General features: G+C 31.1%; 1 protein-coding gene across 1 annotated transcript; it reads right to left on the reverse strand.

The window, feature by feature from the left end:
- Positions 1-416: 416 nt before the first annotated feature.
- Positions 417-15,286, reverse strand: LOC133204700 (uncharacterized). The gene is made up of 7 exons (XM_061340443.1): positions 15,119-15,286; positions 6,414-6,656; positions 5,839-5,937; positions 5,444-5,585; positions 4,011-4,086; positions 2,876-3,023; positions 417-1,621 (listed from the first exon to the last, which is right to left on the reverse strand). Exons 1-7 carry the CDS (start codon positions 15,284-15,286, stop codon positions 818-820), a joined length of 1,680 nt encoding a protein of 559 aa, XP_061196427.1. The 3' UTR covers positions 417-817.
- Positions 15,287-17,070: the final 1,784 nt, after the last annotated feature.

Genomic DNA, 17,070 nt, shown 5'->3' on the forward strand with positions numbered 1-17,070 from the left:
GAGCAATTAATTTACAGAATAAGCTTTTATACCAAGCATCTAAAAAAATCAACTTTTTCAGTGTATCATAAAAAATGATGGGATTTTGCAGTGCTATAAAAGCAATTTAAAACATGCAACAGAATATAACTTACATTATTATCCCTAATTAAGAATTTCATTCTGGCAATGTACATGTACAGCTTAATGTATAGAAGTGCCAGCAATGAGAAAACAAAACATCTCTTTCTTTCTCTGTGTGTGTGTGGTACACCATACATAATATAGTTTCCATTATCGGAAGGCATTTTTAACTAATTGTTACAAACAGCGTCATAGATATTCGTGTATATCAGGCATCTTTGGTAGCTGAATTGCTTATAAAGTTTCGGCAGTGCCAAAAACTGAACACTTTTGATAATATTTTTAAGGATCAAATGATACGCCTGTACTGTCTTCAAATATAGCTTAGAATATTAGAAATTATTTCTACTCAATATCATGAATGAATTGAATTCCCAGAAACTTCTTCTGCTAAGGTATAATGAACATGGGACTTCTGATTTCAACTTCTTTCATTTAAAATTAAAATGTCATATTCACAAAACATCACTTTTACACAATATTATCCGGTTTGTTATTGGATGTGTTCACAATGACGTGTGACGTCACTAATAATGACAAAATCATTACATTGATTTAAATTAGATATTACATCTAAATGAAAAACTATTGAACGGTTTCAAACCATGAATAATCCTATGATTACAACAAAAAGTAAAATTCAGTTGTATCGAATATGAAGTTTTTCTAAAATTAAAAGTTTGTGGTGAAATATTTAATGTGTCCCTGAACTCTCAATAGAATTCTCCAGGGAATGTGACTCCGAAGACAAGGAAGCTCTGTCGCTTGTTCTAAGTAATCCTTCCAGCATGTTTGTCGTCTGGGTAAGGGGCGACAAAACAGGCGACGAGTAGTCTTCCTCTGACTGATCAGTTGAAAAAATAGAAGATACAGGGGGATATGACTGTGTCTCGGTTTGAAATAAGGACATATTATCTGAGCCATATAAATCTAGCAAAAGATTGTATTGGTCAGAATTTAATTCGGACGTGGATGAAAGATAATGCTTAGAAAAACCTTCTTGTTCATTTGATAATGTTTCTGTTTGAATGGGAATCATAAAATGCATTTCATTTTGTTCCAGGTCTTCAGTGAATTCAAAAGCCTGGTTTTGAGGATTGCAATTCTCTCGATTTACAAGATTCTCTTCATACCTTAGGTTAGAGTGAGTTCTTGGGGATTTCATTCCCAACGTCAGTACTCTGCTAGACGGTTCAGTGGAGGCTTTGCTTTTATTGCTATTAACTGACAATTTTTTTCTGACAAAATTTTTTGAAATGTTTTTAGAAGGAGGCGCTGTCTTTTTACCATCGCTTTGACTTTCCAATACCGTGAATCGATCAATTGATAAACGTGTTAATTTTTCTTGGGTCTTGTGCGGCTGTTGCAAGGCATTTTTCATTATATCTTCCACCATCGCATCAAATTCGGGATTATTTCTTTTGGATCTTTTCTTTGAGTTCTCTTGAAAATCTTTCTCCTCGTTTAATTCAAAAAGTTTCATCCCCAATTCTAGTTGCTGGAATAGATAGGCAAGATAAGTTTTATACAAAATTGAAGCATCCTGAAAAAAATATAAATTTGTCATACAAAACCAGTTTTTGTTTTTGCCTATAATCTATATTATTCTTAAATGTACACAAGTATCATAACTGTAATATATTGTATGACCCCATTTTTTGTGGAGTATTCCAGTTGTCAAAACTTTGCAGTAGAACTCGGTATCTCGAGCATCGATATCTGAATACCATATATGAATATTTTCAAGTGAGGTGGAAGACCCAATATCTTTTTATGCGTTTTATCCTCAGTATGCTCGGATACCCTGTTTTTTTTTTTCTCGGCCACATTGAGTTTGATTGATTGATTGTTGTTTTACGAGCCTATCGAAAATTTTTCACTCATTTGAGATTCGGCATTTAGCAGGGAAGGGCTTAACATCTAGACCTTAACTCGGCCATCAGGGCCCATGAGCAGTGGGGCCCGCAGGGGTTCTTTACCGTGCTCGGTTTTTAGGGTATCCCTAACAAAGATTTACTATTATAATAGTTGAATATAATATACTATAGTGAACTATAGTTTACTACAGTAAATACTTTGATGCTTTGATTTACTATGGAACTTACTCAAGAACTTTTTTCGAGAGTCAGAGGGTTTATTTTTTTTAAATTCCTTTCCCTTAATATAAATTTTTGAAATAAGTTTTGAATATACAAGTAATATTTTCATTTAGTATAAATAATTCTTGTTTATTTTGGAGAAAAATATAACAATCTTATATTGAATTCACAGAAAAATATTTTGATTTACTACAGTATAGAAAATTATATTTTACTATGGTATTTTTGTTAGGGATCATCCGAAAGACCCTTGATATTCACTTCTATTGACGGGCACTTGATGAAGACACAGTCACTACCTATGTTTACGTCGTAGGTTTGACGCGGAGTCAACGAGAATCGAACCCAGTACCTCCAGATCAAAAAGCGAGCTAGGCTACCGTGACAGGTCATAGATTTTGAAATAATGAAGATTGATTGAAATTTAACGGGGGTTTTTTTTTTTTACCCCAAAGTACATAATGAGTTCTAGTGTGTAATTGTAAAATCATGATGCACAGATCATTTGCAAGTTTCGGTCCTGAATTCTAACAGAATTCAGAAGTGCACATCTGAATAATTTTATGAGCTGAACTTTAGAATGTGATTGTAATTTAGAAATTAGAAATGTAAGAAATATTTTTAAAATGTTGAATTGATAGTAAGTTACTTACAAAGAGTTTTAACATCATTTTGTTGTACTTTGTCTCCATTGCCCTATGTTTGGATTCAAATAAAATAAGCTTAGATGTGTCTTTTTTCAATTCCCTTATATAATCAACTGATGCTTTCAGAATTGATCCTTTATGCAATTTCATTGCTCTGAAAATTAAAAAAAAATTATTTAAAGAAAAGAATTTCCTGGGGTTGTGTTTTCGTTATAGATAGTATTGAAGAAAATCTGAAAATCATTTTATATTATATATGAATCTGTGATCTTGACCTTTGACCTAGTGATCTAGAGAGTTAAAATTTGAAATGTCATTGTAAACAAACTTGTACAGATATGAACCATAAACTAAAGTAAACAATTTCTTAACATATATTTATTGTAACTTTGACTTTTTACCTTTTGATTTCAAAATCAGTAGGGATTTTTCTTAAGTCATAGGGAGTCATGGTATGAAATTTCATTCGAAAATTTGAATTACTTTAAATTTCAGAGATATCGTATCAAATGTGTTACAGACAGACAGACTAGTAATGACCGACAGATAGATTGACGGACGTTGATACAGTATACCTATCTCCTAAGAGATGAATTTGGAGAATCTGTAATCTGTAGACGGATGTTGATACAGTATACCTCTCCAGTAAGAGATGAATTTGGAGAGATTAATCTGTATACTAGAGTATAATTATATATATATATATCTTTATTTCGGATGTATTTTACATTTGCCACTAAAATAAGAAATTAACCATTTATTAGTACTCTCTTCCTTCCAGATTAACCTCAAGTAGGACGTTTATACAGAATATAGAATTTTCTTTTAAAGAAGGACAACACGTTCTACAGAAAGAATACATGCAGAAAATTTTTAAAGTATGAACATAGTTGTATGTAAGTTTTTTTCTTAACTATTTTAATGAAGATATATCTTTTCCTTGACATTCATTCATGCAAAAGAGAAATGCCTCTGAGAAGAGAGTTTTCTTTTAAAATGAATTTGAAAGATGGACGACTCAATTCGTTTAATAAATGTTAGATGTTGTAGTTGTAAAGGGTATAGTAACAACTCAGCCACAAATGTCTGATATACCTCATAACTTTGTTAAAATGTACTGAACAAGTTTGAAAATACTCACGGATGAACTGTTGGCGGTAAAAGTGCAGCTAATTCTTGAATTCTATCATTTATTTTGTATCTCCGCCTTCGTTCGACTAGTGAGAGGAATTACAATGTGGCCATTAAGTATATAAAATTATGTGGGACGAGCAAATGCAATTGTTATGTTTCAAATAATTAATTAACAAATTCACACAAATATGTTTATTTCGGAAAGAGAAGAAAGTAACCTGATATATATATATATATATATATATATATATATATATATATATATATATATATATATATATATATATATATATATATATATATATATATATATATATATTAGGGATAGCAATCTGTAACCGGTTAATCGATTAATCGGTCGGAACGATGGTATCGGTTATTCGGAAAAAAATAAAATATATTTTTTGATCACTATTTTCTTATAATGCATTTCTACAAAGGAATCTTCGGCATGAGTTGAGCAGTTACGGGTTTTTTGTTGTTTTTTTTTACACATCTTATAATTGATCTTATTTGGAGGTAATTATTGCTGTCTGGATTGAGGTCGCGGGGTAATGGGTCAGTTTGTGAAGAGTTATTACTGATTTTAAAAAAAAATCAAATCGTTTAACCCAACTGTCCCGTAATCCTCCAATGATATTTAGTAAAACAACTCAGAACTAATAAGTATGTCTTTTGCAGATAATTATATTGTATTGTTAGAAAATCATTGTTAAGTGAAAGTTCAGGTATAGTTTGATTATGGTGAAAATCCTGAATGATCGAACTTGTGTCTGCACTGGAAAATTATCCGCGTCTGTTTTCTCAGGCAAGAAAATGGTTTTCTTTATTATTTTTTTGTCTATTGAAATTGAAATGAAATATGTGTACATTTTTAGTTTCCTGATCAAAGATAATAAACAAAATATTCCTAACTTCTGGCTTTTTTTGTTTAGTCTACTTCTGTATATAAATAGAACTACTTGGAAACAAAGTCAAAAAATGTGTATTATGATACGATCAACCGATTAGTCGGTCGGAACGTCTTGCGGTTAACCGATTAGCAATTCTGTAATCGATTGCCATACCTAATATATATATATATATATATATATATATATATATATATATATATATATATATATATATGTATATATATATATATATATATATATATATATATATATATATATATATATATATATATATAATTTAAAGTCAATTGCTGATGTATTTTTTTCATTATCATATATTCTTGCTGATGTATTTTTTTAATATTATATATTCATACTAGAAACCTTGTTTTGTTTTGTTTGATTGTTTTCGAATATTTAAAATAGTCATTGCACTTTGAATATTTTCATTATTTAAATGCTATTTATGCTGGTAAAAATACAATTTTAGGTAATAACTTTCCACTGACTGCCTGGTTTGCACAAGTTTATATAATGTATAGCTTACTTATGTTATGGTTATCTTTTCTAATTCTCTCTTTCCTCCAAAATTTTTCCTCTCTCTTTGACAGAAATGTTATGGTATGGAGATTGTCTTTCAAAAGCGATTTGTCCGTAGCTTCAAGAGAACATTTTTGATTGGCTTTGCTCTGAAATGCAAAAAGATTTAATTATTTCCATATTCGAAACATCTTTAAACTTATAAGGAATTTTTTCTTCATTTTTTACTTTTAGAAGTACATGAGAAATAAAAGGATTTCTAGGATAGCCGTAAAAAATTATGATACGTCTGTGAACTGAAAAAAGGTTCCGATCTCATATACTGAAACGTACATCGAAAAATGTTAAAGTTTTCTTTAGATCCCTACAAAACATAGATATTGTGGTTACTGTATGACCTACTATTGTACATGCCACGGCTTGTTCAATACAATGGAGATCTTCATCATATGACGAATCAGTCTGGACTGAATTCATAACATCACCGATTAGGTGGTCCACCTGAAAATAACAAGTAATAAAGTAAACGAGATCTTATGTACAGAGTCAGCCTGCATCAACACTCGACGCTCTGATTCTTTTGAATATTAATGCAACATAAACTGCTGCGCAACTATTTGTCGTGAATATTAAATTATATAAAACATATGTTTCCAGATTTAACAATTATGAAAACGACAAAAAAGTTAATAAAACTTTGCTTTATATCTCAGAATTAATTTTAAAAAATCACTTATTCATAGAACATAATATATCGTACCAACAGCTTGTAAATCATTTTAAAATCATTGATAAAAGTCTGATGTCCTAAACATTCAATACAATATAGCAACAGCATCATATTAAAAACTGACAAAATCATAAGATTTATTTTTAATTCATGACGTCAGTAAAAGAAATGCATGTATTTCAATTTTCATGCACAGCGTGTTAATTTGTTAATATTCATGCAGGGCATATTTCAAAACCTGATTTACCTGATCAAGACTATATTCTTCTTCGTCGTCCACATTTGTATTAGTTTGATGTAGCTTCTGAGATGTTGATTCCTGAGGGGTGTCCTCCAAGTTTTCTATCATTGTTGTAATCACGGATTCCAAATGCTCACATAAGTCAATATGGGGCTCACATGCTTCCTCTAAAAATGTCTGGAAATTCAATTGATCTAACTTGCTCTTATTTTTCAAAGCCCCAAGGGATGTTTCCTCTTCTGTTGTTTGCTACAAAGTTAATCAAATATACTTGATCAATTATTGGTAATTCTAAGTAATCTTATGTGCATATCTGCTCATAATGGAGTATTTAGAAATATTAATGACTTAGTATTTTGTCCACTTGTGTCCTTTTGCTGGATAAACTTCAAAAATGTCCTATCAACTTTTCACAATTCAGTATTGAAGTTATCAAGCAACCTGAGTAAAACAGAGTCTAATTCGGCAAGTAATTCACAGTATTGTACGTCACCTGTTATTTTGTCCAAACTCGTTAGGTAACAGTTTGATAGTCCCCCCATGGATATAACTACACTTTTCCTTTCAGCTCTACTCTCTTGTCTATTTGTCCCTCTATTTTTCAGTCAGAATGTCTTGATTTTTCTGACTTTTTCTAGACACTCGCATATATTCAGCTGATTTTTGATATGTGAGTCTATCTTGAACTATGTTCCGCTTAGATAATTTTTAAGGAAAATCCAGCCCATACTGGGACACAGTACAGTTAATACAATACTTTCAGAATGTTTGTCAAGACTTTAACCTTATGCCTTATATATTTTCTTTAAGGTCAAGATCTAGCAAATGTAAGGTGCCTAAAGATTTCTCAAATGAGAGGTGAGTTCCTTTAATGATGCTGTATAACTATACCATAGTAAAATAAAGTTTATCGGGGCTTTATTTTTAGGTAAACTCTGTGAAAATATTCTTCTCAAAGAATCATCGGCCACAATAGGTGATCAAAGTTTCACAAAGAAATATATTTTTTTTCAAATAAAAACTTTTCTTGTAAAAAACAACAAAGGTATGATATGTCATATATATATATATATATATATATATATATATATATATATATATATATATATATATATATATATATATATATGCAAGCATTCTCAGATTCGAGTTTGTTCAAATCATGACCTGCAGGGTTAGGATGGGGCCACAATTGGCAATCAAAGTTTTACATAGGAATAAATAGGGAAAAAATGTTTAAAAACTTCTTGTCAAAGAAGAACAACGACATGATTAGTCATATTGACATGCAAGACTCCTCGGGTTGTGTAAATTTGTGATTGTTCAAACCATGGCCCACAGCTAGAGGTAGGATGTGGCAACAATAAGAGATAAAAAAAAATTTTAGGAAAAAATCTTTAAAAATCTTTTTCTCATCAACTGAAAAGACATGATCAGTTATTTTATTATGGAAGCACCCTTAGATAATGTAGATTCAATTTTATTTTTAGATAATGTAGATTCAAGTTTTTTGTTCAAATTATAGCTTCTGAGGTAGTGTGCGGCCACTGTAGGTGATTAAAGTTTTGCATAGGAATATATAGGGAACAAATCTGCGGAGGAGGAGAAGAGCCATAGTTACTCAATTGAGAGATGTTTACCATGGGCATCTTGTTTATTTATCTGAGCAGGTAACGAACTCTTCTTTGAAATAATTTACTACAATTGTATAATGATTCATCATTTTATTTATTCAGTAGCCCTTTTCACAAAAAATCTTAAGTTTTGGTATAAGATTTTAACTTAAGAATCTCTTACGACAAATCTTAAGTGCTTTTCACGAACACATTCGTAGCAGATTGAACTTAAGATTTTACTTACGACAGAATTCATCCATAGCAAAGACTTCAATATGCTTTATAATCCCTAAATAAGTGGGTGAAAATAAAATTAAAACTTAGTTTTCAACATTTGTCAGCATAACAAACATTATTGACTACAAATATCGAATGCAATCGTTTGTGAAGCAAGGAAGTTTAAAATCTGACGTCACAATCACGTCTGACGTAAAAGCAGGTCATACGAACATCTTAACGTAGGTCGCGGGGTTGCTGACCTTTTAAAATTGCTCAAAAACATACCATGAAAATTACATATATGAATCTCCTACTTTTGTTGTACATTCTCTGAAAATTTAAAAAAAATTCGTCTGCATCGTTCTTGCGTTATTAAATCCCAAACATGCCATCGTTGTCGTAACATTTTCGACGCTGTTCTATTGAATTCTATAGGAAAAACGTCATTTCTGACTCGTTTTCAGGAAAGATTTATTTAAAAAAAATCTCAGTAACTTTTAAATGGTGCAGACAAAATTGTTTCCCTTTTGGTCGTTTCACACAGAGATAATTTCAGATAAATCAATGTAAAAAAATTAATATGTCTTCGAGTTAGTTTTCTCGTAATTTAAATGCGAATAATTGCTTTGATATAGCAAAATGTAACATTTTTAAGAATGACGCTATAAACTATCATGACGTCACACTTAACGTCGTGAATACGGTCCGGTATAAAGTGCAGAAAAACAAAGAGAAGAAAGAAATTTATGTTTATATCTATTTAATGTAAATTTATTTTTAAAATAAGCACAGATGTATGAGTTATGTAACAGCGAGAGAGAGAAGGCTGAAGGGGGGGGGCTTGCAGGTGCAGTACTCATAGAGTGATTCAGACCTTTTTCTTACAAGAATAGGGGAGCCAATATTAATTAAAGAATAAAATTAGAAATAAAAGCTCAAAATTTTCTGACAAGAAAATGGGTAATCGCCAAAACGTTAGAGAAGAGAAATGTTGAGTGGTTAGGTACAACTATTATTCAGGAGCAAATGTGGTAGGGGATGAGTATAGTAAATAATCTTGTCTCAACAAATATATATCCATTCTCTGTCGAGTTGAAATGATACATGTTATATGTCCGATTCGAACACTAATTTTCGTTTCATTTTGCTTGATATAAATCCTAAATAAGTAATCTTCACGAGCAACAGCTGAAGTGCTAACAAATAGACTTTTTCTTAATTCAATACTGATCAACTAAGTTTGGACCTCCAACTCACTTGTATTCTAGATGTAATTTGCTTCCGATGCCTGTGATACGTATATCAAGTGCTTTCAAATGACACGTATACGGATTTTTCACATTAGTAATGCTTATACGAGTACACACACCGCATACAACTGCCCTTTTAACAGGATTTCGCTGTGGTATCACCACATATCGTCATGCAGCGTTTTTCCAAATAAAATTCCATTCTGTTGGTAAATTTAAAAAAAAGCTACCAAGAACTACTCGTGTTTTGTATGAAAAGATCGCAAATTTTCACCGAACTTTGACATATTTTGAGCGTCCGATTTTTAATTCTCGACATCGATCCATATTGTCAAAGTATTTGCAAAACATGGTGTTATAATATTTTAAAGAATTTAGTCTTTGATGAGCTTTCTTTTTTTTTAAAGATACCAAGAATACAGGAACATAGGATGCAATTTTAGTTCGGGGGGGGGGGGGGGGGGGGCTAACGGATACAAACAAGTTTAGGCCCGTAGCAACGGTTTCAAAAAGGTGGGGGACCTAAAAAAAAACCCTAATAAGCTGTCCAAATCCTGGATTTGCCAGGCTCGACCTAACAGCAACAAAAAGTGTGTGGGGGTGGGGTAGGAGTGGGAGCAACCAGCATGCATCTAAAGGAAAAATTACTGTAGCAAAATACTATACTCAGAAAAAAGTGCCCCCCCCCCCCGCGTTCTACGGGCCTGAAGCAGACATTCTTGAGGGGGCACAACCGATTAGCTGTTTTCTAATATGTATAATATTTTCATGTAATGGCAATATTATCGAGGGGGACAATAACTGTAAATTAGAGCTCGATTTTCCAAAGTAATTTATATACATTGAAAAAATTATGGGGGCACGTCCCTTCTCAGATTCCTACCGAATTAATATCAATTTTTCTTTAGCACGAATTCCTCATAAGTCTGCCAGCGACCTTTTTTAATCAGGGGAAATAACACACAAGTACCTCTAGCTCCGAGACGTTGTAATTTTGGAGCTTTAATTTCTTCGTCGCAATACTTTTACTTTATTCAAATCTTTCTATGATAAAAGATGTATCTAAATCGAGTTAAACATCATTGCCTTAATCTCTATACATATCTGTATTTCTATGGTGCATTTACACTTGCATTCCTCGTCGTTTTTTTTTTTAGATTCTTCACTCGGTTTTTTCGCATACAAATAGGGGATACCTCCCAAACTTTTACCTTGATTTTATAATTAAATACTTCTGAAAAGAATTTTTAAAAGGCCATAAAAAGCCATCGGACCACAGGTGCTTGAGGACAGCCCCCCCCCCCCCTTTATAGAACTCGGGCCTGTTCGACTTTTTTCCTCATAAATTATATATGAATGAGATATTTGTGATATAATCTATATCATCAATTCGGAAAAATTGGCTTAAACAAACATTTTATAAAAATTACTACCCTACTCTATGTATATAAATATATAGAGAGTGGGGTAGATTTTGTAAAATGTTTGTTTTAGGTAATTTTTCCAATTGTTGGTATAGAAAAGTCGAAAAGGTCCGGGGATCTATATATCGGGGGGGGGGGGGGTGTCCTCAAGCACCTGTGCATCGGACGAAACAGTTTGAGAGAGAGGTAAATGGAAATGAAAATCTAAAAATTAATTCTATCTTGCCTTATCAACAGGCTACAATTAACTACCCAGATTTTTTTTTGTTCTGTTTAGCGACTTTTCAATTTATAGGGCAACTTGCTCGACCGGGAAAGCAAATTAGATAAATTCTGAAGCTGTTACTTATAGAAGGTCTGTGTCGTTTTTATGCTTTATGTTTCATATCTGAGCAGTTTTTCAATTGTGATATATATATACATGTATTTTTAAAATCTTTTTAAAAATAAAGTTTAAACTTTTGATATAACAGCTGTAATTGCGGTTGTTTATATAAAGACGGTTTATCAGTGTAACAAACTTGTAATTAAAATACGTCAAAGGAAAGAAAAATAATCATGCAGTTGACACTTGATTAGTTGTTCCATATCTTTTCGTGATACTGTTCTGGTCTCAAAGTGATGATAAATAAACGCTTTCGATGTTCGAACATTAAAAAAATCGTTATTTTTTTTTTCTGTGATAACTTCTGTTTCTTGTATTGAAGTTAAAAAATGTTTTACTCACTTTGACGTCATAATCAAATGTGCACAAGAAAGTCGACCAAATCATATAAATTGCATACTCAGTTTTAACGACGTCAGCAAACCCGCGACCTACGTTAAGTGAAACTTACGTCGTAAATATTTTGTGTATTTGATTTAATTTTTCGACAATGATTGTGAAAAAAATATAAAACATTATTGGAAGTTGCTTTAAAAAGTTCAATGAAAAGTGTATTTTGGTTTTAGCAGTTATATTTTTACAATAAAATCGGTTTTAAAATACTTAAGAGAGGGTTGGGGCTCTCGTAAAGTTACGACAGATTTTGCACGTACGATTTTCTTAAGAATTTTTGTGAAAACGATTTTTTTAGCATAAGTTTTCACTTAAGATAAAATATGTCGTAAGTTTTTTTGTGTGAAAAGGTCCACAGATTTCTATATATATTCATGATCTAAGCCTTTGTATTTTGCTGAGTATTAAAAGAATACACTATAAAAGTAAGGCAAGAAAACCCTAGAAGCAAATGCTGACTGAAGTAAATGACAAAACAAAATTCCAAATCATCCTAAGAAACATTTGCACTTTTACATATAAAATAAATTATTACTATTATGTTTAAAGCAATTAAACAAAGTCATAAACACCATTTCAGAAAGTGTCAAAACTCTTGTTCATCAAAACTGATAATAAAAGGTCCATGGATCACATCGCCCACGGGAGCGCTTTTGTCTGGAGAAAATATTTAAAGCAGAAATCAGTTCAGTATTGAAAAGTTTGTATTGAAAAACATATGTGGTCCCACCCTACCCCCTGGGGTCGATGATTTGAACAAGCTTGAATCTACACTACGCTAGGATGCTTCCATATTAATATGGTTAATTATGTCTTGTTGTTCTTCAAAAGAAGATTTTTGAAGATATTTCCTATATATCCCTATGAAATGCTTTACTCCCCTGTTGTGGCCGCACCTCATCCCCGGCGGTCATGATTTGTATGAACTTGAAAATACACTATCTCAGGATGCTTCTGTACAAACATGACTAACTGATCACCGCTTTTCTGTTCTCAAGGTGAAGATCTTTAAAGATATTTCCTATATATTCATTTGTAAAACAATTGATCCCCTGTTGTGGCACCACCTTACCCTCGGAGTCATGACTTGAACAAAGCTGATATACACTACCTGAGGATGCTTCTGTATTAATCTTACTGATAAGGGCTTTGCTATAATTGTTCTTCAAAAGAATTTTAAAGATATTTCCTACATATCCCTTTGTAGAACTTTAATTCCTGTTGTCGTTCCATAACAATCATGAATGATTTGAACAAACTTGAATCTACACTACCTGAGGATGCTTCTTTATTAATATCACTATTCATGGCTTTGCTGTTCTTGAGAGGAAAATGTTCTGGTGGGTTTAAAATGAACACAATAGAAAAAAATTGAATTTTCACATTTTACATATTTAGGCATTTTGGGGGAATTTCTTTCTTTTATTAATCGATAAACGTTTACAAAATTATGTCTAGTTTAGATAGAGCTTCTTCATATTTCCAGTACTAATAATGTTGAAGTAAATGTGAATTCTTTGAATGTTGATAAAATGACCAATAAATCACAGAAGAAAACAATATTCGAACATCACATTCTTCGAAATAATTTCAAAAGATAATAAAAAAGAATGAATGACTGATATAAATGATTAATTAATACTTGTGTTGTTTGAACAGTATTATTAATGTGGTAGTTGTACTTTTTATTTTTAGGATATTTATTTTAATTATTGTGTAGATTATTCTCATTTATTATTTTATTCATTCACTCATTCATTCAGCGCTGTGCAATGCGATATACTAACACTCTATGTTGTCTTTGTTCAGTGTCTGTTATAAACCTAAACACCCCTATTTTAAATAATGTAGCATTCCAGGTAGACTACCAGGTATTGTAGAATGGGTTATTCCATTATTAATTGTTACACTGATTTCTATTGGTCAGTGTGGTTGAATGGTTTTGGCGGGAATTAGATTCATGATTTCATTATTACTTTTTGAGAACTGGTTTTGAAGGGTGTGAAGCTTTATACATATAGATATACAAATTCCATAGTGCTGGAAACTACCCTTACTCCTGTAAGTAAATTTAATAAATAATTAAACTATTAAATAAGGACCTAAATAATTTCTTTATGAATGAGGAATCTAAATAATTTATTTTAATCTAAACTTGCTAAATAAAGTGTGAGTGTTTGAAAGATATGTATATATATAAATTGATAAAATATGTATGTGCAAGAGTTATAATTGCAAGTAACATTTTAATTTATTCATGTATCCTAAATAAGGGATTTGTGAATTTGTTGTAATTTTAAATAATTGTTAAATAGGTCATTCATATATTCATATGGAGCTGAAGCAAGATAGATATAGGAATCACCTGGTTCCATAAACTGGTATGTGAAAGATGTGATGATATTGGATTAATATAAATCTTGTAATTAATGTAAATATTACTTATGAGATATTTCTACAAAGTAGGAATAGAAATATAATAGTTATAAAAGCAGAGCTATACGTTTATCAATTATCTGAGTGACGTGCGACCTAAGTATTTTAAATATTAAATGAGGTGTAAATGTAAATGGCCTACAATTAATTGTGTTAAAATGTGTTTATTTGTTTGTATTGTTTTGTGTATGTCTGTGTGTGCTTATTTGTTGTAATTATTGTAGAGTGTATAAATATATATACTGATCCTGAAATACATATACCAAATACAACATTGGATCCACACCCCAGACCGTCTTTATTGTTATTTATCAACCCAAGGAACGGTTACATTAAGACGCTCTTCTTATAAAAATACTGATGGGTGAATATATTGAGAAAGCAGCTTGAAAAGGAAAAGAAGATATTAAATTATATTCTTGTAAAATTCTCTTAGTAAGTATATAGTATGAATCTTTTTTTCTTTCGATAAAATCACAAGCAAGTGATGGAGACTTAAGGAGACGATTTGTATCTGTTTGCGCAGTGAACCATAGAAGGTACCAACTTTTAAATAAGATCCATATATCAGGTAGTTTAACCTTGTGTGTATGTTCTTAAGAATGCACAATTCATACTATGAAATAAAAAATGTTTAAGGATGCTAAAGATAAATTACCTAAATGCAAAATTATGTAAAATATTTACTAATTTTCTTCCTAATTGGCATTTCTTTACCAACTCTACATCTTATTTGATGCAGATTACAGAATTTTTTCAGTTTAAGTCTGTATTTTGTACATGGGAAAAAGAAAAATCTGAACGATTATCTTTTGAAGCGACGATAGATGTAACAAGTACAAGATTATTTTTTCTTCTTAATTTAGTGATGCCTGACCGGTATCAAAGCTTTTCTGGTTTATTGCTATGTTTAAAAGAAAATAAAGCAGTAAATTGTCATAAAATGGAAGAAAGCATTCCATGATATTTCAGTAAGGTGAAGACTTACATTTTTAGGAAAACCTGTCAAATTATGCTGCTCTGAACTGGTGCTATTCTTTTCAGAGGTATCGTCCTTCTCTTTACTTCTACATTCTTCTTTATATTGCGGGTTCCATTGTTTTAAGTGTTCCAGAATTTCCTTAAATGTCTTGCTTAGTTGAAACATCGAGGCCATTGTTAAGGACAAAGACAGTGGATTTCCTTGGCGTTCTCTGCTACTGACTTTTTCTAGCTGCACAAATTGAAGTAGAAAAACACTACTTGATAAATGCAGTCAACGAATCAGAAGGAAGAAATATATGTTCGGCAAGTAAGAGGGTTTAAATGGAGACTAAAATACGATATTATTGACACTTTTCCCGCCCATTATTTCCATATTCATGATAACGATATAAGTATCCCTTTCAATATCTCTCTAGTTTTATGTTTAAGTCACGGCTTTTACTTTTTTTATTGATTAAATATAACGGAAATAGCTTGCGAAAAAGGTTATACACTTTGTCTAATAGTTAATTATATCATAAATGAATCATTTTCCTTGGTATTTTTAAGTTTTTCAGCGTCTGGAAGTTCGCCACGAGAAGATTGTTCATAAGAAATTTTCACATTAATTTTCTTTTTTCGTTCAAGTTTGAATTACTTTGACACATTCGGTGTGATTTTGATGACTAATTCTTTTTCTTACAGTAATGTTTTACATTTTGATTTAGTGTAAAAAAGGTAATTTATTATTCTTGCCGATATATCTGTCACTTTCTTGCATGCTCGAGATAAAAAAAAATGCGGAACATTGAGGTAATTCTACTTATATATTTAAATTATTTCATATCACATAACTCAGACACACCTCAATTATTACAGTAAATATAAAACACACCGAAATCACCTTGACAATAAGTATAGTTTTTTGCTATGAGAAACCTTTGTTTACCTTATACCTTATATTACATTATACACTGTATTACCTCATTATTGCACACAGCGGCTCTTACCGTGCATGAACAATTGTCAAATCCGTTGAATAAATAGCGAAGTTTGCTGGTCTACTACATGTTTACAATTTACTTCAATCATGTGATTCAGGTTAATCTAAGATAGATATTAAAATAGCTAAGAGAAAAACAATTGAAAATGGTTTTCACTGATAAATAAAAAGATTAGAAACTAATAAAAATGCTTACATTAAAGTATTGTTTTCGTGTTAAACAGAATATTGACATACCCTTCACAAAACATTCATAAGACCTCATAATTTTCTTATTGTTGGTGCGATTGTAATTTGGTGTTATTTTGTTGATTAGAATCTTATAGAACCTTAACGCTAATAGTACTAGGTAGTCTGTGCCACTTTCAGAAAATTTTGTAAAGGAACATCAGCGAGTTAAATATAGGAGTATCTTTTATACATGTTAAAGTTAAATGGCCAACAGAGTTTTTTTTAATACATGGACATTACGAGTAAAAACGATTGGGCCTGAGATTTTATATTTATATTTATATTTACAGTCATAAATATCATAATATTATAAACAGTGAATACCGTAACATTAAACATCATTCAATTGTAATTTTTGTAAGAATATTTATGTAGTTTAGGAATTAATCCAGTATAAGTACGATAGTTCAAATTCAATTTGATTATTGGGAATATTGAAAATATTTAAACCTAGAATATAATTTTGAAGAATTAATTTCCTCCTTAGAAGTATAAGTTTGATGAATTACCACATGCAGAACTAAATCCAAGTGTAAAAAATATGGAACACAGTCAGTGAATATGTTGGTTTTCCTGTTCAATGGAAACATATTGTTATCGGATCCTATTTTATTCAAAACAAACAATAAGACTGAACAATAAACTTTCTTCTTTTATTGGATATAAAATATATAAATACAAAATGTTTTGTCGAATTGATATTATTGAAGAAAGTGAAAATTCTCTTGTACATGCTTTAAAAG

This window comes from Saccostrea echinata, unplaced genomic scaffold, assembly GCF_033153115.1.
Source record: "Saccostrea echinata isolate AGI-Se365-2 ecotype Australia unplaced genomic scaffold, CSIRO_AGI_Sech_v1 ptg000054l, whole genome shotgun sequence".
Lineage (NCBI taxonomy): Eukaryota > Metazoa > Mollusca > Bivalvia > Ostreida > Ostreidae > Saccostrea > Saccostrea echinata.